At 54.8% G+C, this 27,854-nt stretch overlaps 1 protein-coding gene and 1 long non-coding RNA gene across 11 annotated transcripts in view; one reads left to right on the top strand and one right to left on the bottom strand.

Moving 5' to 3' along the window:
• Positions 1-27,854, bottom strand: part of RAP1GAP2 (RAP1 GTPase activating protein 2) — an 80,441-nt gene that overhangs the window by 24,057 nt on the left and 28,530 nt on the right. For 8 of the 10 annotated variants that reach the window (XM_040578790.1, XM_040578794.1, XM_040578799.1 and 5 more), the window contains one exon: positions 5,589-5,673. In XM_040578790.1, the coding sequence (XP_040434724.1) occupies positions 5,589-5,673 (85 nt within the window). Of the gene's footprint in view, positions 1-5,588; positions 5,674-14,531; positions 14,655-27,854 lie in introns of those variants that run through there. The other 2 variants (XM_040578801.1, XM_040578819.1) reach the window with 1 other exon arrangement.
• Positions 14,744-16,450, top strand: LOC121080693. Its single transcript, XR_005825462.1, has 2 exons — positions 14,744-14,991; positions 15,610-16,450. It is a non-coding gene; the product is annotated as an uncharacterized LOC121080693 (long non-coding RNA).

The following is a 27,854-nucleotide window of genomic DNA, read 5'->3' as shown; positions in this document are numbered from 1 at the left end:
GCAAGTGGCTTTTCTGGAGGCATGACACAGCAGCCCCATCCCTCCTCTTCCCCACCTCTCCTCCAACCCCTGCTTGCTCCCAGCCCAGCCGCCCACCACGCTCCAGACGCAGCTGACCGGCTCTCAGCTCATATGGAGGCTTGGGCCACGGCAGATGCTGTCTGTCCAGGAGGGAGAGCAGAAAGCAGGATCCACAGCTCCAATGTTGCTGGCTATCAGAAACAGCTTGCAGAAAAGAGGTGCGAGATTTGGGGCAGGAGGGGTCGTCGTACCAGAAAGAAAGGCTTGGGCCAGGGGTGGGGGGGACTTTTAGTGAGCTCTTAGAATAGACTGAATTTCTCAAAAGACAAAAGAGAGAGAAAAAAAAAACAGAGAAGGAGATGAAGAAATGAAAATCAAAGACCAAAGGAAAACTTCAGAGAAATTGTCTTTTAATAAACGTGGCGAGCAAAGGTTAGCTTTATAGCACAAGCAGCCTAGTGACTGCCCTCAGTGACACTCCACTAGCATGGGGCAAAGATGCTCCCAGCACAGCCCTGGCCATGTTTCTAGCTTCAAGACTATATCCCGTTTTTATCTACTGCACCTATAGGAGGGAAAACAAACCCCAGGCTCAGAAGAGCTCTGTGTCCAAAGCTGGAAGCACTTTAAAAAGGCTCTTCCTTATTTTGAGCATGGTTTAGATTCTGGTTTACCTTTGGGTCTCTGCAATGGTCAAATGATCCTTGAGTCAATTAAGATAGTTTCCAGGTCCCACTCTGCCAGCAGCCAGAACCAGAGAACCAAACCACACAGCAGCACTGGATCCACTGGCTAAAGCAAGTTCCAGCAGAAAATGCGTACATGTATTTAATACAGCAGACAGCAGTCTGTACCCTTCAGGGATTTATGCATACTTAAAGCCAACTTTACTGGGCCACGAGTATTTGGGTAATTATAGTGGAGACAATTACACCTTTGTGACACCTAGCAGGAAGCAATGTCACCCGCCATGGGCCCAGCCAGCAGCAAAGGTTCTGCTTGCCCAGCTTGGATTGTTGAGACTGTCTGCTCCAAACTAAACCTGCATCTGCTTCCCAAATGCAACCAAAGGCAACACCGGCACAGACAGCAGTTCCCCCGCCCCCTTCAGAAGGACAAACCTGCCCAGTAGCTTGTCCCAACAACCTCAGAAATGCAAATTACTCAACACGAAATGGTGTAGTTGCTATTCCTTTCCTGCTCACGTGTCCTCACCCCTCACCACCAAGCACGCTACATTGGCAGTGTGAGAGGAGATGGACAGTCACATACATCCCAGTGCTTCAGCACAGAAAAGTACAGGACTCCTCTCCATCAGCACCGGGCGAGACACCGGCTCTGAAGCCAAGCCGGCTGGAGCACCCAGTGTCTGTCCAGCCACTCCAGCACCCCAGGGGTGAGTTTAGCAAGCAGGTACCTGCGGACGAGGAGTGCTCAGAGCCGAAGCTGCAGCACAGTCAGTAAATGCCCACTTCAAAGGTTTCCAACACCCAGAAAGAAAAGCCTGCACCAGGCAGGAGCTGCCAAGGATGGAGTGCAGTGAGGCAAAGCTCCCCCTAGCACCCATACCCACTGGTCGGTGACACTCACCAGCGGGCCCCGTAAGAAATCCATCATCTTCCTGGCATCATCCCCCACCCTGCATCAGCCACACAGTGAGGGCTGCTGCCACGACCAGACTTCCTCACAGGCGCCCAGTGAAAGCAGCTAAGCACCAGCCTGGCCATCCCTCCCCAGCCCCAACACCTCCCTTCGTTAATGTTTCTCCAAGCCAGAGGCACGGCAGGACTGCTGCTTTGTTATTTCAAAGGGTGGCTCCCCTGGGAAGCAAAGTGCCCGAAACAGGTTGGGCAGGAAGCGGGTGAAGGTTTGCAGGGGATGGGCAGGTGCCTGCCGGGATGCACGGCCCCGCAGTGGGATGCACAGCTCCACAGGTGGGATGCACAGTCCCGCAGCGGGATGTACAGCCCTGAGGTGGGATGCACAGCTCCACAGGTGGAATGCAGAGCCCCTCCAGGGGATGCATGGCCCCAAAGCGGGATGCGCTGTGCCCCTCAGGAGGGCACTCACCCAGGAGAGCTGCAGCAGGAACCAGGCAGGAGGCAGAAAACCCGACCTCTCCAGCTGGAAAAAAGCCACAGCCCTTCCAAAGGAGGTCAACAAATCCCAACCATAAATCCTGTCAGAGGCAGCTCAGGACAACCCAGACAGCTGACCCAGGAGCTGCAGGGAAGGCACCAGTCCTGACACCAGCTGGGGAGGAGGCAGGATACAACTGCTTTAGCCAAAGCACCTGCGTGGCTGTGACAAAGCACAGGCAGTCTCTGCTGCTGGGGACTTTGCTCCTGTCCCTGCTCCCAACACCCGTACCTACTCCTTGTCCTTCTCCATGACACTAAGTCTTGCACAGATCTCTGGGAAGCACCTTGAAATCTACCAAGAGCAGGGCAGAGCAGGACGAGCACTCATGCTCTGCAGCATCTCATCACAGGCTCAGCCACACCAGCGCTGAGTGACTGCCTGGCATCCCCTGCGCTGACCGCAACTGTCAGGGAACTGAGCTGACATCTCCCGAGGGACCAGGTGTCTGCCTCCCAACCACAAAGTCACCCCAGGTTTCCCTTCATCAAGCTGATGGCTCCTTAATCCCTGACATCTCCTCTCTCAGGCACCTCCAGTCCCATCTCACACGTCAGTAGGTACCCACCAGCCCCTGCCTTTCAAAAGCCAACAGCAGCCGAGACCAAAGCGGCAGCAAGGGCACGGGCAAGCTCCAAACAAAGCAGACGCGCAGACCAACCCCGCGGCCCACAGCCAGCCGCCAGCCTGCAGACCACAGGGATTCATCTCTGTTTGGCACTTGGCAAAGCAAGGCAAGACGCAGGGTCTGCCCCTGCCACCACCCGACTGGGGTGCGAGCGTGGGCAGCCGCAGCGGCTCTTGCTGCCGCCAGCGCGGTGGGGACTGAGGGATGGAGGGAGCAAGCACCCAGCTCCGAAAGGACAACCTGTGCCATCCACAAAAGATTCTGAAGCCCTTTAATCCAGCTGTAAAGCAGAACAAGTCAGTAATTGTCTTTTAATTGCTTTAATTACACGATTATAACAACAAAGAACCAGCAGTGAAACAGGCAGCCTCCAGCCTGGCCCACAGAGACCCATCCTGGTGCGCCCTCAGCCAAAGCCATCACTGGCCTCTCCCCCAGCCACAGCACCCACAGTGGGATGGGCCCGTGCAGCTCGTGGTGTGAGTACAACCAACCAGTGTTGAGAGGCATGGAAAAAAAAAAAAAAAAAAAAAAAGAACTCAGCTTTTGTTTTTTGGGAGCTTACATTACCTGAAGCATGTGGTGTAGCAACTACACACTTTTTCCAGACAGGCTTTCCATAGGTTTCCATGCCAAGTTTCCCAAGCCAAGGGAAGCCTTCAATCGAAGTTTAAACATCATTGAAGAGCCCAGTCTCCTGCTGCCCCACATTGCCCTGGCTCCAGCTGAGGAGCAGCCATACCCTCTGCCTGCAGCGTGCCTGGGGTCTCGCCCCCCGTAACCCCTCCTGCAGCAGCACCTGGGCAGGGGGCAAACCCCAGCACCAGGGGCCACCTCTGCCCGCACAGCCAGGCTCAGCCTGCTTGGCTCACAGGCTCATTAGAAGGCAGAATTTCCATTTAAAACACGACAAGGGCAAAGGCAAAGGCAGACCCTCTCAGGATGCAGGTGCTGCTGTAAAGCCTGGGAAGGCACAAGGGAGCATGGCAGCAGGACGAGCCTCAGGGACACTGCAGGGCTGCAGCGCTCATGGTCACAGAAAGTCCTACCTGAACTCCAGCCAGGTGTTACCCAGCAATTTATCCCCTTCCTGCAGGGCAAAATAAATGGCACTGAGAGTTTGGTTCCTCCCACAGTGGGGAGGCTAGGGCTGTGGAGGAGCTGCAGCACTTGTCCAGGACAGCCCACATGAGAAACGTGGATGCTCACCGCTTCCCCAGCAATGCACTGGCAAGGTGGCCACGGCATCCCACCGCAGGATGCAGCAACACCCCTGGGATGGAATCCCCCTGAGCCCCTGGGAGGTCTGCGCATCACCCCACACCATCCCAGGAGATTTCTTGTCCTCCACAGCTATGAAACAACGCGGGGGCTTTGGCTTCCCCTCCTTGAGCTGGCCAGGAACACTGCTGGTATAAGGACTGGGGAGCACACTCTGCTGCTGTCACACTGGCACCTCCTGCACCCGGCACCCTGCATGTCCCCGGGTACATTCTGCAGGCCGGAACCCCCTCTCCCCAGTTTCCCATGGTGTCCCCAGGACGGTGTCCCCACTGCCAGCATTTCCCAGAGGCACGTCCCCCCTCCCTCCCATCAATCTAGGCTTCAACACACACCCCCTCGCCCAAGCCCAACAAGGTGCCACAGCTTGTGTCACCAGTGAACTGTGACTTCCCACCTGCTTTGTGCACCCAGGTCATACTCAAAACCCTAAATAGGCCAAATCACCAGAAACTCCCCTAATAAACTCCTCCAACTCAATACTCTATTTCCAAGCCTACATGCTCTTAACAACCATTTAACCAGGTTCTCAGACACCTTGTAATCCTCACATCCATCTCATCTTCTCCAGCTTAATGAATAATTTCCCAAGTGGCAGCATATCGAGCGCTCTGCAGCAACCCAGGGAGAAGAGCTACAATTGCCTTTGTCTGGAAACTGGTATCGCAGAAATATCTCAGGCTACTCTGACAGAAGCTACTTTTATTGAACCCATGCTGCATTTTATCCTATTTCCCCATTCACCTCCATGTCCCAAATTGACCTTTCCTCCTGAATTCGCCCTGAAGCTTTGCCCCAGGTCACCATCCCAGCTCTGTGCATCATGCTGCTCGGCCCAGGGCTGCTCACTCCTGCTTGCTTGAGACTGTCTGAGCGAGAGAAATGTGAGCTGGGAGCCGCAGAGGTGCCCAGTCAACCCCGGCTCAAGCGGGAGCAGCTCCCAGGTCTAACCAGGTTGCTCGTGCCCATCACCCGTTGGGTCTGGGAAAACTGCAGGAGGAGCAGAGCCCTGCAGAGGCAGCCTGGCACGGGCAGAGCGGAGGGGAAGCACGGTGCCCCGCGACCTGCTGCCTACACCACGGCAAAAGACAGCGGCCAAGCCGTCCCTGGCAGGACTGAGCAGTGGGTCAGACCCTGCCAGCAGTGCCTGCCTGCCAGGGACATGCAGTCTGCCTTGTGTTGGCAAGCAGCCGCCCGCCACGGCGCCCAGGGAGGGTTATTAAAAGGATAACAGCACAGGGATTCTGCACCCTGCTTGGCACTGCTGCTTGTGATTGCGTAACATGAGCGGCGGTGCAGGACGGGGCCCGCCGGCACGCACGCCCGCTGCGCTGATGGTGTCTGAACACGCTGCAGGCTGAACTCCAGAAACCACCTACTGCTGCTCCCTCGGGAACAGCCCAAATCCGTACAGCCGCTGCGTTGGAAGTGCCGCTCCTCACCAGCTTCAGTTTCCAAAACCGGCACCTCGGCTGGACCGCGCGCCCACAGCCCAGCCCAGCATCGCCCGCACACTCACCTTCATGGTCGGCGGGGCAGTGAGCGGGGGGGACAGCGGTCGCTCTGGGACAGTCACATCCGAGCTGTTCAGCAGCTCCTGCTTCCTGAAAAAAAAAATGAAGGCATGTCAGCCTCCCCCATGCCCCGAGCAGGAGCACGAGGCAGGAGATAAGGGCTTATCTTCTTTGGCAAAGACGCGGGCGTGCGGGCTGCCTGTAAAATAATATCTTGAATCTGAGAAAAAAACAAACAGACGACATAAAAAGATGATTAAAGTCATCTGAAGAGCCCCGCGCCCAGGGCAGGCTGGGACCCCTCACTGCCCACCAAGCGCTGGGGCTGCATCCCTGGGAGCCAGCCGGAGCCCAGCCGCAGGGCTGCGGGGGGGGCGGGGGGGGGGGGCAGAAGGGATGAGTTTCTATGACAACCCATCCCCACGGCTTCCCGCCATCTGGCACCCTTCCTGCCTGGGCAGGATCCGCTCCTGACTGGCCTCCTGGCAGCCCCGGCACCACGATGGCGGAGGCGGCTTCCAGCCCGGTGACACCAGCGTGAAGCCTGGGGAGACCATGGCACGGGTTTGGCGAGCCCAGCCGAGGGCCCCTTGGCTAATGTGCACAGGCACTGAATTTGGGGGCAGCAAGAGGTATCGTGAGATGCAAGACCTTGGGGAAGTGGGGAGCAGCCCCTGCACCACGGAGCTGCCAAGAAAGCCCCACGCAAAAGCCCCCTAAACCTGGCGAAGTCACAACCTCAGCCCTCCACTGATTATCCAACCAAAATACCCTGTCCCTTTCTCACCAGCCTCTTCCCCAGCAGACAAACAAGCCATCACTCGCAGCAGTACTGCCAGATGCTACTCTGGGAGTCAGAAAATCTGAGATTTAATTTAGTTTCCTCTCATCCCTGCCAGGTTAGTCCTGCAGAAACCGGGCCAAAATGTCCAACTGTTTATCTCGCAGTAACAAGGTTTGGTTCCCATGGCAGCCTGCCCCAGGATGGCACGGCACAGCTTGGCGTGCGTGGCAGCCAGGCACCGATGCCCGCCAGGGCCCTCTCCAAAACACACAGCTCTTGCCAGAGGGTGCGCACCCGACCTCCTGCAACACCTGCGCCCTGGCTCCTGCCCTGCCACCCACGCTGCCCTGCTCCACTAGTCCCAGCTCTCATGACAGCAGGTGACAACCACATGCTGGTCACGGAGAGTCTCGGGTGCCTGCAGCCCCTCCTTGGCAGGGCCATGTGCTGCGGGGATGCTGCAGGGAACGCAGGCAAGTTTTCTTTGAGACTGTTGGTGCAACAGTGAGTGCAAAACCCCACCACCAGCTCTGTGAGCAAAGGAGCGGCTGTTCGGCTGCATCTCTGCTAACAGAGCTTGAGAAGGGCTGGCTCCTGCTCCTGCTGCCTGTGTGCACAGCTGCTCTTGCTAATAGACTTCCCCTGTTCCTGATGAAACTTGACTCCATCTCTTGAAACACATATTTACGTACATACACACACGTGCACACAGGAGAAAGCCCGCTGCAGGCTGCAGGACGGCACGGCAGCCTCCTGCCCAGCTGCAGCCCTGTGCTGGGGGATCCCAGCCTGCCCTTCACAGCACCGTGGCCCGGACTGGGGATTTGACATCTCTCCCCGTTGCTGTGGGACCAACTTTGTGGCAGAGCAGCGGAGAGCAGCCGGAGCTGGCAGTGCCTCGGAGCCCATGCCCCCGCAGCCGGCGCGATTAGATTTGGCTGGGGGGGGGCTGCCAGCTGTCAGCCTGTGCTGTTAACATATTGCACGCATGGAGACAGGCAAAGCAGGGAGCTGCAGCGCCTGTGACCAGGGGAAGGAAGGGACAAACAGGACGTAGATCGATAGTTCTCATTAGTCAACGACCAAGGAACAAGAATTAATGGACTTCAGTTGTAGCCTGAGGAACATTGGGTGGATGTTGAGGGAAATACAGAGCTGGAGTTCAAGCCCATAAATCTGTCCCAGAGGCGTGAGACCAGCCCAGGCAGGGCACAGGGGGACCAGCATGGCACAGGGCAGGGAGGCGCACCACCATGCTGGCCAGCACCACAGCCCAGCCGCTGGCACACGGGGATCCGGCTCACGGACCTGGGACCTAGCAGACCAAACCCTCTGGTACTTGTAAGTAATTGCTGATTGCATTTCTCAGAGCGCAGGGCAGCGCAGGCACGCAGGCAGTGGGGCCCTGCCATCAGGACTTACTTCTCCTGGACTCAGGATGGTCCTGTCGGGCTCCTCCAGAGGTGCGGGCAGCCACAGGCAGGAGGAAGGTGGCTTTTGGCCTCTGGGCTGCAATGTGATGGAGCAGGACTCACAGAATGCTGTCCCACGGCTGCGAGGGGCAAGGCGGGACCGGCAGCACCCATCCCCTTCGCAGCTGCAGGGCACCAAGGGCTGTGGCACCACCCAGGCTGTGCCGGCATCGCAACCACAGCTGGAGTCACCAAGCGAAATACCCAGCAGATGGTGTCTCAGCGTGAATCCACACCAAGGACTGATATTTTACATTACATTAAACCAATATATGTCTTTTTTTGTCTTTTTTTTAAATCAGAGCAGGTCAAGTTTGTTTTACATTATTACACGTCATTTAAGCTCTCAACATCTTCCAGTTTTTCAGTGCAAGAAATGAATTAAAGCAATGTGGGAAAGCGTATGGGCAATAGCAGAATTCATGTCCTGCCTACCCATATTTTTTATTGAGCTCCTTCCCTTTCTCCTCCCCACAAACTCACCATGACTCCACTGCTGAAAAAATGCCGAGGATGACAGATTTTTACTGTTTGCTCTTCAACTTTCTAGGACACTAAAGCACAGCCTGATCTGGAGCAAACCACTCATCCTTTGCTCTCCTTGCTTTGAACCCTGAGCTCTGCCTGATTGCACTAATCTGCACAGTGGCCTCAAAGGCATAAAATGTATCAGACTTTGCAAAGATTAAAGTTACAGGGATGTACACAAATAATTTGATTTGATCTGGGATTTGTAACGGGTTGCCATAGCATCATATTCTAAGTATTATAAAATCGCTCGCACAATTTAACAACGTGTTCCTCTGTCACATGCTGATTGCTTCTTTGGGGCCGAACTGCTGGAACTGCTCTTACAGTTCCGGGGAGAGCAAAACAAACCCATTCACCAGCCACCGCTCCTAATTAGCCTCTGTGCACTGGAAATAACATTACGTGAAACTGCAACTACAGACTCCGATGATTCAGCCTGCCATCAGCTACGGGGTCAAGGGCCATCAGCCTAATTCCCAAACAGATTACCCTCATGGGACCATAAATGAATCATGAGGAAGATTAGCACGTCTTTATCTGTGCACCGCAATGCTCGCATGGAGGAGCAGCCCCGGGGATCTCCCCTGACGCTGCCAAGGCCAGCGGGTGCTCGTGGCAGCCCCACGCCATAACCCGCTCCCCGGCTGGCGCCAGGGGTGCAAGTCTCCACAAGTCTTCTGCAGGCAGCTCCTCCACCAAGCCCCGCACCAGGATGGCACAGTGCAAGAAGAGAGGATGGGGTAGGGAAGGACAGCAGGAATAGCGTGATGAGCTGAAGCCTGGGCTTGGCACGGCACAGCTCCAATAGACAGCCCCTGCAATCGCTCCCCATTCGCCTCCCCCTGACACCACGGGAGACAAGTGGCTCCAGCATCAATAACGTAACCAAAGGTTACGGTGCTGTGCTCGCTCCCCAGCGACAGCACCCAGTGCCTGGCAGGCATCCAGGTGCTTCACCCAGCCCCGACACCCCCAAGCTCACCCTGGCTGTGGCTGGGTGCCAGTGCACAGGGTGTGCGAGAGCATCCTCCAAAGCCCCACAGCCAGACACCAGCCTTTCCAGAAGGCAACACAGGCATTGTTTTTGTAATTTTATTTCTTCATTTTTCGCATTAGGCAAATTAAGAGAGAAGGAAAAGAAAGAATTAGAATCCTACATACTTAGTAAATCTAATTAAGGAAATACCTTAATGCAGTTACGCAGGGCCAACCGCAGGGTTTCCTAATGGAGACCGTGAGATCAGCCCTGCCATCCCGGCATGGGTCCCGTCCCCTCTCCTGGCCAGGGCTGCAGCCATGGGGCTGCACTCAGGGGGGACCCCACTGCCGCCAGCCCCCACCAGTAAGGTACGGTCCACATGGCCAGGGCTGCTCCCCACCTCTCCCAAAGGGGAGCAAATGTGGTATTCTCCCCCCCCCCCCCCCAATTTTGAGCACCTGGGCACTGGCGAGTTCCCAATACAGCAAGGGCAGGTTAAGACCTTTTGTCTTTAGAGCACCCCTCATCACATCCCAAAAGTGCCTACAAATTCATATCCTGAATTTGGTAAACCCCACTGACACACTGCAATCCTGATTAAAACATCCTGCTCAGTGCAGAGCCAGGGCTGCCATGACCCCTGGAGCCCCCCCAAGTGTTCCCAGCCAAATCCCCATCTCGGAGTGCACACTGCTCTCCCGCTTTCTCAGCCTAAAGCCTAATGAAAAACTTCTAATGCATCCCATCTTCTTGTTCTGTTCATCTGATTTACCAGACAGGCTCTAAATTGACACAGTACGCTTGTAAGAATTACACGTGGGAAGGGGAGGTGTCAACGTATTATCTGACACGGCAAAGTGTCTCACACTAAGTGGTTAGCTCTACGTTTTGTTACACTGTGCAAATTAAACATGGAGCACTGCAGGTTACCCTTCTGCCTACACTTAATTCTGTGGATGAAACCTGGCCTGAGAAGGTGCAAAACTGTTGCAGCAACAAGTTCAGCTTGTCTAGATGCTGTACCCTTGAGAAGGACAGCAAAGATTATCCTGTAAATTAACAGCCTCTATTTTTGGACTCATCATTTTTTTGCCCTTGATGGGCAACACCTTGCCAGCTGCTCCCCTTTTTAGTTTATTTAATATTCAATGCCCAGTGTCTTAAGTTTTCACAGGGGACTGCACTTCTGTATTGCTTTTCATCCTCCCACTGCCTGGGGTTAAGCCCCCATGCTGGGGGTGGTGGTGGGAGTGGAGCCCAGGCTGCTCCATCCCTGCTCCCTGCTGGCAGGTACTGCATGGATGCTGCGGCTGATGGCAGAGGGCTGGGATCGAGCCTCTGGTCCGCAGCTCCAGGATGCTGGCGAGAGCCTGCGATACCCCCGGCACTGAGGCAGCCAGGAGTCCTTGGCCAGCTGCTCACAAATTGCAAAAAAAAAAAACCCAACACAACGAAAATAACTTTCTTTTGCAATAGAGACAAGGGCACCTCGCTGAGATTCTACACGTGAAAATCTGCAGCGAGTGCCTGAATGAAGCACCTTACTCTGACTTTGAACAGCTCTCCATCCAATCCCAGGGACTCCAGGCAGGCAAGATCTCGCTGCATCATCACTCATCCCAGCGAGGACGTCTGGCAAAGGACACACACTGCTGCAGGGCTCCCAACTTCAGACAGCACTGGGGCTCCACAGCTACCCCAGACCCGGGTTCCATCCCGCGCACCCTGCACTGCGAAGCTGCCGGTGCTCCGGGGCTTAAACAGGCGCCAGGCAGAGCCCCCGCTGTGGAACATCTTCCCTAATAGACTGATTTACCTTGTTATGTCCTGGGCCCAGGCTGGCCCTGCCCTGAAGCGTTACCTTCTTGTGTTGAAGCCTGAGAGTCAGCAAAGAACAAGAGCAGCATTTTCTGGTCTAGATTTCTTGCAATAAATTAGGTACTTGCAAACTGCCAGCCTGCATCTGTGTGCACACACAGCCTCCCCGATTGCACAGCTCCCACAGGCGGGAGCCAAAGCCCTGCTCAGAGCAAGGTGACATTTAACTGCCAATGAGTTTAGCTTTAATTACTCCTCTGTACAGAGAACAAATATTGTCAAGAACAGTTCAGAGCAAGCCGCGCTCGTGCAGGCAGCGCTGCCTGTGCTGTTTGTGTGGGTCGCTGCTGCCCCATGCACTGCCCATCCTGCTCGGGGGACAGCAAGGAGCTGGCTCCAGCTTTGCCTGCACCTCTACAGACACTGGGTTCTTTCCAACTGGCCAAGGACTTCCCACTTGTTCTGGCCAAGAAAGTAAGGCTTGATACACAAATAATGGTGGAAAGAGATTTTTATCTTTTATAAATTTTACTGTCTGATCTCACTTGCAGAAGCAGAGAGAAAGCAGTGATTTCCTGCAGCATTTGGGTAAATCAGCCAAGGCACTTGTGGACTTTTTAAGACCAGAAGGCCCGTCTGATCCAATTCCTGACAAACATGAGCCAGCAAGCCTTGGGCAGCCGTTTCTGAGCTGATTCAATAATTTGCAAATTGCAGAGAACAGCTCCCAGAAACCAGCATCTCCAACTGCCCGCAGAACTGATGCTGAAGGGCACAGGGACGCTGTCCCTACCTGGGCATCTGCGCCAGGGGTAGAAGTTGGAAGGGGAAGGGAAAAGACCCAAAACACGTGGGATGTTACTCCAGGGAACATCCCACTGAAACAAATGGTGATTAAAATTTACTTTGGCAGTACAAAGATTTCACTCAATGGCACTAGGAGACAAACTACCCATGAGTAGCCCTTGCTGAACCAAATTGTAAACTAACAGCAGTGAGTAAAGACATCTGCCTTATTCCCAGTCGCCTACACGGCAGCTGAGACTGAGAAGCGAACAGAGGGGTGCACCCACACCAAAGTACCCACCCACCGGCTTTACCCCACAAGAGGATGGCCACCAGAGCATCCCCTTGCTTGCACATGGGAAGTTCATGAAAATTGATTTAAATAAAAATACCCAGTTCCAAATCCCAGGTATCCAAAGCAGGATGGGAGCCAGGCAGCAGTGGCCCCCTCAGGCCCCAGCTGCTGGTGCACATTACTGCTGCTCCCCTCCAGCTCGAGCACATGGGACAGGCATGGGCCAGATTGATTGCAGGTGGAGGGAGCAAGGTAAGTGCCACCCTGGCTCTGAGAGGGGAGCTTGGTGAAGCCAATTTGCTGTGCTGTGCTTTGCCGGGTTGCTAACAAGAAAGGGACATAGGCCACCAGGGACTCTGCAGCTGCCACCGATCCTGCCAGGCTTGCATATGGCTTGTGTAAAGCAAAATTCAATTGCAAACACAGAACAAAGACCGAATGTAGGAGGAAAAAAAGAAAATAGGAGCAGGTGGAGGAACAGAGTCCCTTTTGACGATGCCGCTAGCAGTCCCTTCCTTTTCCTGCAGATTATGTCACTTTGATGGCCCTGGCAGCTTGCATAAGATGAAGCAACCGCCGTAAAGAACTGCTTGAATTCTTGCAGTCGCTCCCATGAAGGCTCCTCAGTCCACAGCAGACAGGAAAAAACCTCCTCAGGGGTTGTCCCCTTGAGATGTCTGTGTGTCTCTTGTTGTACTCCATAAACCCCACAGCAAGAACTACACTGAGAGGGTTTGTGCTCAACGTGATGGTGGGGGGAAAAAAAAAATAAAGAAAAAAACAAAACCAGACTCACACATCACCACCCAGATTTCTATGAGAGTTTGGAGCCAGATTTTTTTTCAGCCCTCAAGTGGTATGCTGAGCTCATTCATAGAAATCTGGTACCTAGGGAAAAGATGACTCTTTGGGAAAAGTCTCGCTCGGTGTGACCAGTAAAGCACTCCCTTCCTTCCCCACCATGCTTTGAGACAAACAAATGAGTTTCAGTGGGGACAGTGTTTGGAGGAGGGGCACAGATGTCCTCAGTGCTCAGGTGCTCCCCACACAGCATGTGAAAGCAGAAGAGGCCCCAGACCATGGAGCTCGGGGGGGGGGGGGGGGGGGGGGGGGGGGCGGGGGGGGGGGGGGCACAGGGGCCCCAACCACCCCCCAGTCAGCCAGCCCCTCTGAAACCTTCTGGCCCGTAGCTGGAGCCCACAGCTAAATGGGAGCCCACATGGGTCTCGGCTGAAGGAGACAAAACACGAGGGGCAACAGCAGGGACGGGGACAGCTAAGCCCACTGGATGCCCCAGCACAGCCTCCACCTGCCACATCCCAGCTGGGGCAGGGGAGGACAGGGGTCTGCTCAGGTAAGCATCCATCTTTGCTGCTCCTTCAGGACCATCAGACCTGTGGGTTGCTTTTTTCCAATTGTTCAGTTTAATGATATACCTAAAACCCCAGCAAAGGAGAAGAAATTATCCCAAAATTACAGCAACACATGAACTCACACAGGAAGGCCATCGTTATATCACAAAAGCATCGCTAAAACCCTGCCCTCACAGGCGCCTGTTGTCCAAGGCAAAGCACCTACGGCAGCAGCACCAAAAAACAGGGTATGGACCCCGTGACCAAAACTGCAGGTGAGTGAAGAGCTAAAGCTTCATCCCCAGTTGTCTTACTCTGATTTTTCAGGCTCACAGATTTGGAGGGGGAGGGAATACTTTATAATAAGGATTGCAAATAATCAATTCTTCATTCATATCGTTTCCGTACAAAATAACAAGTTGAACAAAAAAAACACCACCAAACCAACAACAACAAAACCCCAGTCTGCAGCAGCGCCCACGTCACCTCCACCCCAAATTGGAGGTACGCACAGCCCCGAGGTCTGGATGCACATTTCTTACTATTTTTAACACCGAAGTTGCCAGAGCAGCACAGTCCTGGGGCAGAGAGAGCTCCCTGACCCAGGGCGCACGGCGTCAGCGCCCCGAGGCCAGCAGCGGTGCCCCTCGCCCCGCGGGGCCGCGCAGAGCCGCGCAGGCGGCCGGGGGCGCAGCCCGCGGGCAGGGGGAGGCGAAGCCGCTCCCGGCGCAGGGACAAAGCGGCGGCCGAGGAACCGCCGTCCCGCGCGCGGCGGGGCCGAGCCCAACAGTCCTCGTCCGGCTGCCCGCCGGGAGCGCCGGGGGTCGCCGCACCGCGAGGCTGGAGCGGGGCCGAGCCCCGCCGGCACACGCCGCGCCCCGGCCGGCTGCGGGGCAGAGCCCCCCCCCTCCCGCCCGGCCCCGCAGCCCACCTCTGCTCCTTGCTGTGCCTGCGGGAGCGGTGCAGCAGCCCGATGAGCACCACGGCGGCGCGGATCCCCGCCCGCCGGGAGCGCAGCCTGCCGCCCGCCCGGGACATCGCCGCTGCCGCCGGCCGCGCTCCGGCCCCAGCCGCCGCTCCCGCGGGGGGCGGTGCCTCCGCGCCCGCGCCGCCCTGCGCGCTCCCCGCCGCCGCCGCCGGGGCTGCTCTGCGCGGGGCTCTGCGGGAGATGTGCGCGGGGGCCGCTCTGTGCGGGGCTGTGTGCGAGATGTGCGCGGGGCCGCTCTGCGCGGAGATGTGCGCGGGCAGGGCCGGGCCGGGCCGGGCAGGGCAGGGCAAGGAGCCCCGCGGGAAGCGGCTGTAGAATGGCGATCGCTCGCCTTTCCCCTTTCCCCCCGCTGAGGCTGTCGTCCCGTCCCCCCCCGCAGACCATCAGTCCGGCCGGCTTTGGGGTGCGTTACAAGGAGTGGGGACCCCGGTTGCAGCGGCGGGGCTCCGGCCTCGCCGCCGGCGCCGCGTTACCCTGATGCCCGAGTTTCCGCGAGAACATCCCTCGCCGGCACCCGCAGACCGCGCTCCTGGCAGGGGCGAAGTGACCTTACAGCCCCTGCAGACCCCGCGCTGGGCAGGGCTCGCTCCTGCCTTGCACACGTGTCCTGCCCTCCCCAGGTGGGACAGCCCCGCGGGTCCCGGCCAAGCGCCCACCCTGCCCGTGCCAGCCGGGAGCATCCCTCCGGGAGCATCCCTCCCGCGCGGAGCCGGCTCCGGGAGCAGCGCGAGCCCTCCGGCTTGCCGCTCGCGCTGGGGAGCTGGCACACATCTTGTTCCAGGAAATGTATGTAGGATTGTTGTGGCGCTTTTTTTAATTAAGTAAACTGTAAATGATCTACTTCACAACCTCAGCACCTTTCCCTGGAAGTCTTTGTTGCCATGGTGATAAAACACCCGGGTCTCTGCCACACACACATCCCCCCCACCTCCCATCTCACCTTCCTCCTCTGCGAGCTTAATTTTCACGGGAATTAGACACAGGACTAGCTACAGCATTCTAAGCGTGTTCCTCCTTACAGGGATGAAAACACAGTCCATGCCACAGACATGTACGAGAACACAGAAGTGGAACTCCGGCCCCACACAGGACTGAGACACCAGCACTGCCCAAAGCCCACCGGTGCTCCGTGTCTTTGCAGCCAGCCTCAGAGAAGCCACAATAATCCTACTGCATCATCTGCTGAAGCCCCTAAAGCGCTCCCCCAGGTGCATTCTAGCAGCCTGGCCTCACAACAGGGATAGCACAGCCTCCGGCAGGCAGCAGGGTGCAGGACCACTGGCACAGCCATCCAGCAAACTGTCACAGCTGACAGGTCAGGGCTTTTGGGGGGACCCTGCCGCAAACAGGCAGCCTGTTGGGGGGCACGCGCAGGTGGCACGGCCGACCACGGTCACCCCACCAGGAGCATCCCACTCAAGTGGGAGCCCCACTTTGCAGCAGCTCCTGAGAAGATGGAGAGAGTGGCTCCATGGACGGTGCAACAGCCCGGTGCTCTGACAGGCCACGGAGCACCAGCAGCCTGGAGACACCCCAGTCAGGGCAGTCAATCATTAACAGCACGTGGGGCTCTCCTGGCAAAGTTCGTAATAAATGCGTTTACTCAGGAGCAAAGAGCTCGCAAAGGCCACAGACCAGATGTGGCACAGAGTAGCTGCTCTTGCTGCCTCCTCCTGCCTGCACCCTGTCTGCCACGCTTAGGGTGATCGACACAACCTTCGCTTCAGCCTTTTCTACATAAATGTTTCAGCATAATCTCTGATCAGATGTATTCTTTAAATTCAACGTAAGAAACCATCCATCATCACTGTAATCTCTTTATGCATTCTACTGTAAGTCAGATAAAAATATGTGCAACGTTATTTTTGTCAACATGAGACATTAATTCACCCCAGAAGAACCTGACAGCAGTTCAGCTGTCACCACACTATTCACGTTGACCCGCACAGTGCACGCCTAGCTCTTCAAAGAGTCAAAACTTAAAATCCGAGATTAGTATTTTCGTATTTCAACAGACCTCAACAGGTCCCTGGGAAGGCTGGAGCAGCAGCCAGTTCTCCAGCACAGTAATGCCAGCAGACAGGTGACAAGGTCCCCACTTTCCTCCAACCCATTCTCAAAATACCCCAAAAACGCGTTTCTGCCTCCTCGGCACAACATCAGATGATGCCAAACCACGTGTTGTGGGTGCCAGAATGCAAGTGGGTAAGAGGAAAGAATTATGTTAAACCTGGGTGCTGCCTTCATCCTCACTGGCAGGGAAGAGTGTTTAACGCACACTGCAAAGCCTTTCAGTGAAGTTTTTGTTGGAGCAATAAATCTGTTCTTGCAGAAAATACCTGGCTGCTTCCTTTCAAGCAGAAATCATCAGTCTGACAAATTTCTCAGGCATAGAAAAAAAAAAAAAAGAAAGAAAGGAAATAAATTAGAACCAATTTCCATGCCAAATTATATCAATTCTCCAGCACCTCATTAGCTTCCAGTTAATGGAGGGGGAGGGGTTTTAATTTTAAACCTTTTACCTCTCACATTAAACAGCCAGCTTCAAATTTCATTGAGTCTCTTTCTCTCTGGAGACATTTTCCACCGTCTCTCCTCCCTTTTTCCAGACAAGTTAAGTATTAATCTCCTCTTGTTTTATGCTGAAGTGGCTTTGTATTGATTTTTAAAGATGTTCAATTCTCTCATATTTGGAAATAGAGAATCACTTTAAGCTGACACACTCCGCCATATTTTCTTCTCCACCCAAATACAGCAAACGAGCCCGTGCTGTAATCAATTTCTTCTGGACTCTGTTGCAGCTGATTTGTAATTTATAGGACGAAGGCAATATAATAAATGGTGAGGGGCTGCAGGAGAGCTGGCAGGGCGGTGAAGTGAAGCCTTGGGATGGAAGCTCAGTACCCGGATTACAGCCACGCTGTGCCGTGCCGTGCCACGCCACGCTACCTACTCTCTTGCACAGAGAAAGGGCTGCAAGGGAAACACCGTAGCCCCTTTGCTGCCTCCACCCCAGCACAAAGAAGTTCCCATCTGATGATGGCCACATCTTTCTAGGAGGCCATGGGTTTTCCTAGGAGGTCTGGATGCTCAGCTGCTGGACAGAGAGGTGAAGGGGAACTGGGGGCCTCCTGCTCCCGAGGACATCACTTGTAGCTGTGTTGGGGCCCTGAAGAAGCTGCCCTGTATTCCCTATGTTCTGCTGTCTGCTAAATCCTCCAGGACAGACTGGGGCAGGCTGCCAGGGACGCCTGGTGAGACAGAGGAGGTGGCAGGGCTGGTGCATCTGAATGGCCCCTGCTCCTGGCCTTCCTTCCCCAGCGCCTGCTGCGCTCCCCCTCTCCCACCCAGTGGGTCCTCCTTGCAAAGAAACAGCTCACCATGCACACAGTGATCATCTCTGCTTGCCAAAGGGATGAGCAGGAGCAGAAACAGGGCAGGCAGGGCAGGCTGTGCTACACAGCAAGTTGGGAGCATGGCGAGCTGCACCACATGGCTGGTGTGGGCATGGTGAGCTGCACTGCGCGGCCAGCCACAGGCACAATGAGCTGCACCACGAGGCGAGCTACACCGCACGGCCGGCCGCAGGCACGGAGCTGCACTGCACGGCAAGGTGCACCGCATGGCCAGCCACGGGCACGGAGCTGCGCTGCAAGGCCGGCCACAGGCATGGCACCATGGGTCACTGGGACACCCTGACCCGGGAGCAGAGCCAAGTTTCCCTGGTGCCTGTGGCACATCGGCTGTGGCGTGCAGCCCCAGTCCAGCCTTTACTCTCTCCAGGAGAGGATCCCATCAAACTGATCCCAGCAAGGGGCCAGTACTCTGCCTGCGCCCAGCTGCAAAAACACCTCTGCAGCGCATCTCCCCAGCCCCACACCTTGTCCCCCAGTCCACGGGGCCAGGGTGACTCCAAGCCAACCTCCTGTTCCCACACTGATGCCACAAGAGGATCACCTTCCTAAAGGCTTGAAAGAGGGATGCCCTGTCGGGGCCAGCACCTGCAAAGGCCCTCTGGGTGGTGTTTGCACAGATATGCCAAAGGACATCTTGTACGACAGAAAGCTGCAGCCTGAGAGGCTGACTGGAAATTGGGAAAACCAAGGAGGTTGGGTTGGCCTTGGAAGAGGTCCCTAGAGGGGCTGCCAGCTCCCCATGCATGGAGATTTCCCAGGCTCAGTTGGAGGGAGCCACAACCTGCTGTGCAATGGAACCTGGACCAAAGACAATGAGCTCCCTCCCTCCCCCTGCCAGTGTTTCTGGGCTCTTCTGAGTCTCCATCCTTCCTTTAAAAAAAACAGTATTACCTCTGCAGTGACTAAATAACCTCCAAGTTAAGCAGCTGCCTCTGTTTTATGAAGAAATAAATATTTCTTTAAAAATGTCCTGACATTTCTTCTTCAGAGAGAGAACAGTTTCGCAGCTAACTAGGAAGCCAGGTCTCGAGAGGCTGGAGAGCGCTCATGGCAGGTTAGGACAATTACACGCCATGATTAATAAATCACCTGGGTGGCTGGTTCATTTACACAAAGCCTAGCATTTTCTTCTGGACACTCTGCTAAGAAAAAAGGATCTGAAAATAGCAAATTGTGACAAGATCAAGCCTTCATCCCCGATATTACTGAATCTCCCATCAATAAATGACACTATTAATACTATTAAGAAGCCCTATATTTATGGAATAACTTTGGCTTTTGTATTACTGCTGCAGTGAGATTAAATCACCTGTCAGCGAGCAGCCCATCCACCCCCCCAGCTACCCGCAGATGGCCCCCACGGCCCCGTCACTCACACCTGAGCCTGGCTCCGGTGACTCAGGGCTTCTCCGGCCAGAGCTGCAGCGCTGCCTCATCAGACAGTGCAGGATACGTCCCTGACGCCCTCTGCGCCTCCCTTTGCAAGAGATATTTCTGGTTCCCTCGCTCACGAGGGGGACAGCCAGAAATACACGAGCTATGCCAGGCATTTGCCACAGCCAGGCTGGAGGCATGGCCAGCCCATCCCTGCAGCCTCGTGGCTGAGTCACAGTGGCTGACAGGTGCTGAGAGCTCTGCCCAGGGACCCTTCCCCACTCCCCCAGGAGTGCTGGGGTGCTTCCCCACACCCAAGTAGGATGCAGCTGGGTACGGGCACCAGGAGCCAGGGAAGAACAAAAGGAGCTGAAGCAACACAGAGTAGAAGGTGAAAATAGTAACTGGTTGTCCGCAAAGGAGCAGTCACATTCCGACTTCCCTAGCATAAGAAGAAAAGGATTTGTGAGCTTGCAAACTAGGGAGAAAGTGATTATAGCATTTCAAACGGTGCTGCAGGAAGAGGATAAGAGTGCATCCAGTTTTAAGAGAAGTATCAGAAGAAATAGAGCTTTAGATTATGTTACATCCAGCCCTAAGTAATCTGATTAGAGATTTATTTTATGGCTTCAGTTAGAAAGACGTAGAGGAAATACCAAGAAAGCACAAAGCCGGCAGGCAATGCAGAGACAGAACACAGCAAGTTTTATCTCTCCTGGAATAGTGCGAGACGAGTGCAATGTGCCACAAGCAACCTTAGCACCTTGTCAATTTAGAGTGATCATAAGAGAGACTGATATGTGCCAAGGCGCAGGGCAGACCCAGCTCCCACCCCACACAGCTGCCAAGGCTTCCCCGCCATGCCGCAGAGCCCAAACCCTGGCAGCTCCCTGCGCCCCAGTCCTGTGGCTCCTGTACAACTCACAGGACTGACACGCAAAAATAAATGTATCTGCCTAGCTCGACTGGGAGCCAACGCAATGGCCTCGTTCCCCGTCCAGAGCCCGTCCCCATCACAAGTGTCAACCTTCCACCTGACGCGGGGCCAAGCGTGACCCACGATGTTTCATCTCCCCGGCGCAATTATCAGCTTTCCCAGGAAATAAGCAGGGGAAGCAATCAAAGCCACAATGAAAGAACAGTAATTCATTATGAGCAAACGACCTTGCGCTGCAGAAGGAAGCCAAGGCTCAGCCAGGTGTTGCCAGCTATTAAAAGCGAGCTGGCCCCACGCAAGAGCGGCAGCAGGGCCAGCGCTCAGCACCAGGGCAGGTGCGGTACCGCAAGGGCTGGGAAGCAGCCAGGAGGCTGGGTGAGGAGGCAGCAGCACGGGGGCACGTGGACACCTGTTCTGTGGTTAGAGAGGCTTAAAGAGAAGAGACTTCAGCATGTCAAGTGATCACACAAGACGACCTAAAAATAATCAAGCGCTTAGCAGGCCCCAGACTCAACCCTGTTTTGGCTGCACCCTCTGCACAAGCCACACTTCCCTGGAAGTGGGGCAGGGCTTTTGCTGCGTCTCGTGACAATGTCCCCTCGCTGTGTTTGCACAGCAACAGGGTGAAACAAACGGGCAGCAGCACTGAAAGCACCTCCCAGAACCTCAGAGCAGACACTGGTATTAAAAAAAAAAGGGGTGGGGGGGTGGGGGGGTGGTACGGGAAGCAAGCCACTGGGCTCAAAGGACCACAGCATCCACAAACCACGTTCCCTGCTGTTAGACACCCCGGCGCCTGGCCGCTCCCCTGCCTTTTCTGGGTGGCTGGAGCAGATGCCCAGGAGAGGCAGCCACGGGAGGCGGGCAACACCTCTCCCTGCACACCCTGGACCGTCCCTGCTCAGGGTCATACAGTCTCCAGAGCATCACGATGAAATGGTTTATCACTGCAGAGCACACAGATGATGCCAAGCACCACGTGTGACAAATGCATTCAACACCTAATCAAACTAGCGTTAGCTTGGTACAAGCTCCAAAGGAGGTAAAGACTTGAGCCGTAGCCAGGCCAAGAGCTCCTCTAGAAAACTCACAAAGGAGCAGTGACCCAGTGAGCACTGGTGCATGTGGGCTTGGAACACCGATCATGCAATTAACTTATGAATAGCGGGTGGCTTTTCCTACACTCATTTATCTAGGAAGAAAGCAAGTTGTAAGCACAAGGAGTCTCGTGCATACCTCCCCATTGTACGCAATTTGACTGCGAGCCAGCCGCTTTATCCCACAAATGTGACAGCCTAAGTGTGTCGCCTTTGAGCTCTCCCTGCGTGGCTGCACAGCAGTGATCTCCCCCTGGGATGGAACAGCTCTCAAGGTTGCTCCTCGAGACAGAGATACCTTTTGCCAATGACAGATCTTTGGATGAGTCCAATCTGAGCTCTCCCCGAACTGTAGCTGGTCCCCACGCCAGTGACTCTCCCTTCGAGCCTCGAAGGGTGTGGGATCTCTTACCTGAGACGAAGAGAGCCTTCCTGACCAAGGCGGAGACCCCTTACCCACAACAGATCCTCGGTAAGTGACCGTTAGCATGCTGAATTAATATTAATGAAATTGACACTCACTATTAATTATTACAAACTTTGTACAGATAAATCTATTACACGTAAACCATCGCCAAGTCTGAGACTAAGATTGGACCTAGCCACAGCTCAGCTCTAGCAGGAGTTTAGAAAGTAAAGGGGTCCTCTCTGAACCTTCCGTCTCCGCTCTTCGTGCTCATCATTCTAGCTCGATTCTAACTCGATTTTTCTTTGCGTGTTTCATCCATGTAGTAAGTGACAGAGTTAACCTTGCCACTGAACTTTGTTAAGTTGTGCTTTTACATCGCTTTTGCTAATACCACTGATGCTCTAAGTGATTTAAATCACTCATTTGCAGCACTGTGTCATTGCTGCTACATTCATATTATTAATCAGACTTTAAAATACACCTGAAATGGGCTGTTGTTCGTCAGTGTGCTCAAACAGAGACAATCAGAACTGGTGGAAAACCATGGATCAGGAGCAGGTGTACATGGGACGAGGTCTGAGGGCCAGCACCGAGCAGGAGGGAAGGGAGGGGGATTTGCCATGGACACTGCTGTGCACAGTGTTATCAGCAGCCCTCTGATGGTGCTGTATATTGCAACAGCTTACAAAGCACAAACCAAGGAATCTCTGCGTTAGCACAGTGATAAAAATTGAATTTGTGTTATCGTGCTGCAATTAAACTTTGAGCACAAAAGACTGAAAGCGGATGTCACAGCATGGCTATTTGCACCCTGGAAAGGTGACCTGTACCCAAGCACCAGTGACAGTACGGCCGGGCTGCAGGACCTGCCCACCATGCAATCAGCAAAATGCCCCTTCCCCTTCCTCTTCCACTGAGCAGCTGAGAGAAGGAGGCAGCAAATATTTGCCTACTTAGCAGGGCTGGCAGGAGGTCAAACGAATGGCTATTTACTCAAGCGCTAGAGCTGCCGGGATTTGCACCACAGAACATGTGTCCTGTTTGTGTCGGCTCCACGAGTGCCAGCCAGTGACACCCCCTCTCCTGTTGTTCCCCCTGCACCCATCCCTCAGCACCCCTCACCCAGCACCTGCCAACACCGGGGGCTCATCCCCAGACAGCGGCGAGCAGCCACGCTCATTCATCGCCACGTCCTTCTCATCTTCCATGACCAGCCTTCAAAATCGCAGCCTTTCAATTAGATGAGCTGCAAATTATCCACTCACTCATTTCCTCTGGCAGCCCCGCTGCCCACAGTGAGTGGGCAGGGCTGGCCGCAGGCGGGCACTGCAGGGCACGCAGCCACAAGCTGGAAAAGCCTAGCAGCCAGCCCAGACCTCAGCCCTCGCATGCTGCCTCCTGCCAAGGGCAGGGATGCACCAGTCCCTCCTCCTTGCAACCAGGGCAGCACAGCCTAATGAGCAGTGTCCCCCTAAGCCCCCTCCCATGTAATTAGCCTGGCTCAGGACAAAGCATCACCCAGGGAGCAGGTTCTGCCTCTCCAGGGGCTCATCAGTGGTGCGCAGCTGGCATCACCGCCAGAGGATCCACAGCGTCCTGTGGCATGAGGGTTCATCCAGGCCAGGAAGATTACCAAAATTATAATCGTGACTTTCAAGGAAAACCTTGCCAGCTGAGCCAGGCCATGCAAACAAGGACAAAGCTCTTCATTCAGGGCTAATGCAGCAACGCTTTCCAGATCAAACACTGTGGGGTCAGATGAGAGCATACAGTTCTCTGGTCTGCGTTCGGTATAAAACCACAGCTGATAGTCCAGGGGGCTTAAGACAGCTCGATCTGCTTTACATGGGAAGATATACAGATATCTTTCTGTCTACATATCTACAGATATCTATCTACACACATCTGTATGCCTATCTGTAGGTTCTCATGGTTTTATTTTTGGAACATTCCTCTTTCAGCAGCCTCCAGGGAGACATAGCTTTGATAAGAACCTCTTAGAAAGCACCTTCACATCACACACATCTGGGACTTCAAAAGAAGAGTTGTGTTTTGGTGCCAAGCCCACCCTCCAGTACTGGCGAGCAGAGCAGCGCTGGCCCTGGCTCCTTGGCACATCACAGGGCCAATGAGCACCGTGATAAGCCAAAGCCCTTTTGTAGAGAAGAAAATGGTAGCACGGGGAGACGAAGGAGCTGCTGAAGGCCGGGCAGTGAATCAGCAGCAGAGAGGGGAAGGCAGGCATGCATCACTGTCACGCTGCTGCCACGGGTGGGCAAGGAGCCCCCAGGCTCAGCCACAGCATCAGCCCTGCCCGGTTTGATCCCTTGAATGACTGTATCATTTCTGATGGTTAAACACAGTACAAGGTAGTCATGCCTGTGACAGTAGCACAATAATATGGAAATTGTATCCTTGATAATTTGGGGTATTTTTGAACACAGGCCTTTTGAAGAGATGAGCTCCAAGATTTCAGCATTCAATTAAATTAGATCAAATCAGCAGAGGAAATAAGTCTTTACAGCATGAGCAGATCCTTTGCATTTTACTACCAAATCAGTGACCTAAATGCCATCGTTTATGATTAATGTCACTAATAAAGCCAGAGTCAGGATGCACCACAACCTCAGCTCCCTGTGCAGAACAAAGATGGTCCCTGAAGCCGTTATTCCGATCAATGCCATTGACACCTGGTGTGAAGCTCAGGATTAGGCCCAAGCTTTAACATCAGCCAAGCAACGCCCCTTCCCAAGGGTGCTGCGGGAGCAGGGGGGAAAGCCCAGGCAGAGATGGGGAGGAGCAGGGTGGGCTCAGGCTCCCAGGGACTGCGCGCTGGTGCCCGGTGTTCCCAGGACAGCTGCCCTCCAGCCTGTGCGGGCTCTTACCAGCCACGGGCAGGGGAACACTGGGAGAGGCATGGAGCCAGCTGGTGCTGCTCCTCCTGCAGCAACAGGTGATGCAGATCCCCATCCCTGAGCCCAGCTGCTGCAGATAGTCACCGCTTCAGCCCCATCCCCACAAGAGCCGGTCTCAGACTCAGCATCCCAAAGCATCCCGTGACAGCGTTGGATGCAGCACCATGCCATGCCGCACAGCCTAGAACCCAGGCATGGTTTTTGCTTAACTTGGCCCCGGGGGCCGTGGCAGCCCCTGGCATCACTGGGCACGCACCCAGTGCTGCAGAGGTGTCCGGCGCAAGTGGGCTGCAGCTGTGGCGAGCTGGGTCTTTGCCTTGGCAAAGCACGCAGAAGAGCTGGTGGCTGCAAACGCAGGTCCTTGTGGCAATGCTGAATATTCAGCTGGCTCGGGAGAGAAGTGCTAATCGCATTATGTAAAAGAGGAGCCCCAGCCAAGCGGAGTGCGCACCTGGGCTTCTCTAATTCCCCATGACAGGGCAGCAGCACAGCAGTCGCTCCCTCTTCAGAGCCCACCACCACGACAGCAGCAGCCCTCCCTGGCCCAAGGAAAGCGTCAGGAGGGGCAAATTAATCTGAAGACATGATGAAGAGACAGCAGCCTGCAAGGATGACCAGCTTGGCACTGTCACAGGTGTCTGTGGGAGCCCTGGAAAAATCCCATGCTGTCCCTGGGCATTGATTTCCATCGATGCCAAAGTGTTTTGGTGACTGTGAGGGACCATAGCTGCCTCTGTGGGAATCTGTGCTGCAATGAGCTCCCCTGCCCCACAGGAAACAGCACCAGCACTCGGGCAGCACTGCAGATGGGTGCTACATAGGGAGAAACACCTTCTACCTCCAGAAACCTCCGGTGCAGGTCAGCACCCTGCTTTGTGGTGCTCGCCAGCGGTGAACTGCGAGGGGTGGTTATCAGTTTATACAGGAAGATGTCCTGGGGCTGCGGCGTGCAGCGGCAGGACCAGAAGCTCCCCAGCTCTCGGCATGTCCCCAGGAGATGCTGTTGTCTCAATTACCTGTCTCCCTCAGACACCTTGTTTGATGTGAGAGCATTAAAAGACCTATAATTTGTGGAGCTAAAACACAGGTATTATCTGACACATCCATACGATAGGGAACACACTGATGTCAGTCACATTCAGAAATGGGTTTCTATTGCTCTATGGCTTCTTCTTTGCCTCTTGCTCCACATCAAAAAGATAGAAAATGGTGCAGTTAGCTGGAAACCCACCATTTTCCTTATTAAATCACCTCATGCTGTTCAACCTCATCAATGACCAGGAACAAGAGACCTAGAGCAAGCATGTCAGTGCTCTGGGAAGGGGAGGGTACAATGCCCATGGGCAGGAGCTCTCTCTGGCAGCTGGTACCCATGCCCAAGGAGGGGTACCCGCTGGACAGAGGGGTACCTGCTCCACACACACACTGCTCGGACCACCATAGCATCTCCAGGTGGTCACTTGCCCCCTTTAGTAGGAGCCATACCTGCAACAGCGTGGGAGCACCCTGGTCAAGATAGCACCTTGTGTCTGTACATACAAGCCAACAACCGCCATGACCATGTCCAGTCCCAGCAGCAGCCGTGGGCAATGGTACAGTCACAATCAAAAGGACAACTCTACCTTCCCACCAGCCTGGGCTGCAGAGAGCCTGTGAAGGGACTGGCATCCCAGATGAAATGACATGACTTGTGTGTCCTGTTTCTCAGTCTTTCCCTGAGCAGTGGCACTCTCGGGGAGCAGACACAGACCCAAGTCTGATCCTGTACTTCTTCCATCATGTTCTCCTTCTCCTGTCTGTCAGCACACCTCCCCATGCTCAAGCTTAATGTGCAAACAAAGAGCAAATTGCTCAGCTCGTGGTTGCACTGGGGTTTTGCAGCTCCAATGAAGACCTGATGGAAATCCTACCCTGCTTCTGAGCCTCCCCCCCCAGCAGCCAGGGCAGCTGGTTATCACCCCCCATGTGAGCACTGGGCTCTGCCTTCCCAACTGGAGAGGATTAACAACAAGCTGCTTGTAGGAGGAGGGAGCTGTCACAGTCCCTGGCGTGACACCAGTAACATTTGAGAGGAACAGTGTCTGAAGGGAGTGACCTTTGAGTCTTCACAGAGACTTTGCAATGTAGCTCTGACCTATTCAGGTACCTGCCAAGCCTCTGCACATCCCTTCTGGGTAGGAGTCTGAGACGAGGCAAGTTTTTACAACAGGCTTTGGAAGATACAAGGTCCTTAGATATCATATGGGTACGATGCTGAAGCTGGTGGTGCAAGAACAGCATCACAAGCCCCACTGGAAATAAAACATCCCTGGAGATGGCGAGGGCTGTTTCCAGACAGGGACTATGAGCCCTGCTAGCACCAAACCTTCCCAGGTGCAGGAGTGCTGTGGGCAGCTCCCAGGCACCAGGCACAGCACCAGTGGCCACCTGTCCCTGCTGCACCGCGCGGTTCACCAGCACTGGTCACCATCAGGAGGGCCAACTAGAAGGAAAAGCAACAGCCAGTGGGACCAGTACAGTAATTAACAAAATTAACATCAGGAACAAACCACAGGCTTTGGCACAGTGCCTGCGCTCCTATGCCAGTGTTCCCTGACCTGCTCTGGGCTCCTTGGCTCAGCAGAGCCAGGGCTGCTCGCACTCCCCAAATTGCATCCAGCCCAGCAGCAAGCAGATGCACAGCCAGGGCCAGGGTGGGCACACTGAGCGGGGTGAAAGCCCCTCCAGACCTCCATCACTTGCCAGCAGCTGGGGGCCCTGCCCCAGGTGAGCCCCATGGCAGCCCCGGCTGTGCACCTCAGCCCCTGCAGACCACCCCATCCTCCTGCACACTCCAGTATCTGGGAGCACGCACCCGCAGGTGGACAGTGCCTCTGTCACTCCGGCTATTAAGGCTCCCTCCCTCTGTCACGACAGTGTTTGCTTTTAGATGGCTGTTATTCTTCCGAGCAGCCGCCTTTTGATTGTCTACAAACAGCTCCTATTTTGACAGGCTATAAATATGGCAGGAGGAAAGATATATAAACCAGCACAGTTTATTAGTTCTGAAACAGAGCTAAAAATAGGCCCACGTGGGGTTGCTAAGTCCTCTGGGCAGATGTAACTGTGGATAATCTAG

The sequence above is a fragment of the Falco naumanni genome, chromosome 1, assembly GCF_017639655.2.
Source record: "Falco naumanni isolate bFalNau1 chromosome 1, bFalNau1.pat, whole genome shotgun sequence".
Lineage (NCBI taxonomy): Eukaryota > Metazoa > Chordata > Aves > Falconiformes > Falconidae > Falco > Falco naumanni.
Note: the sequence above shows the minus strand (reverse complement) of the source record. Positions and strands in the feature narration are given on the sequence as shown.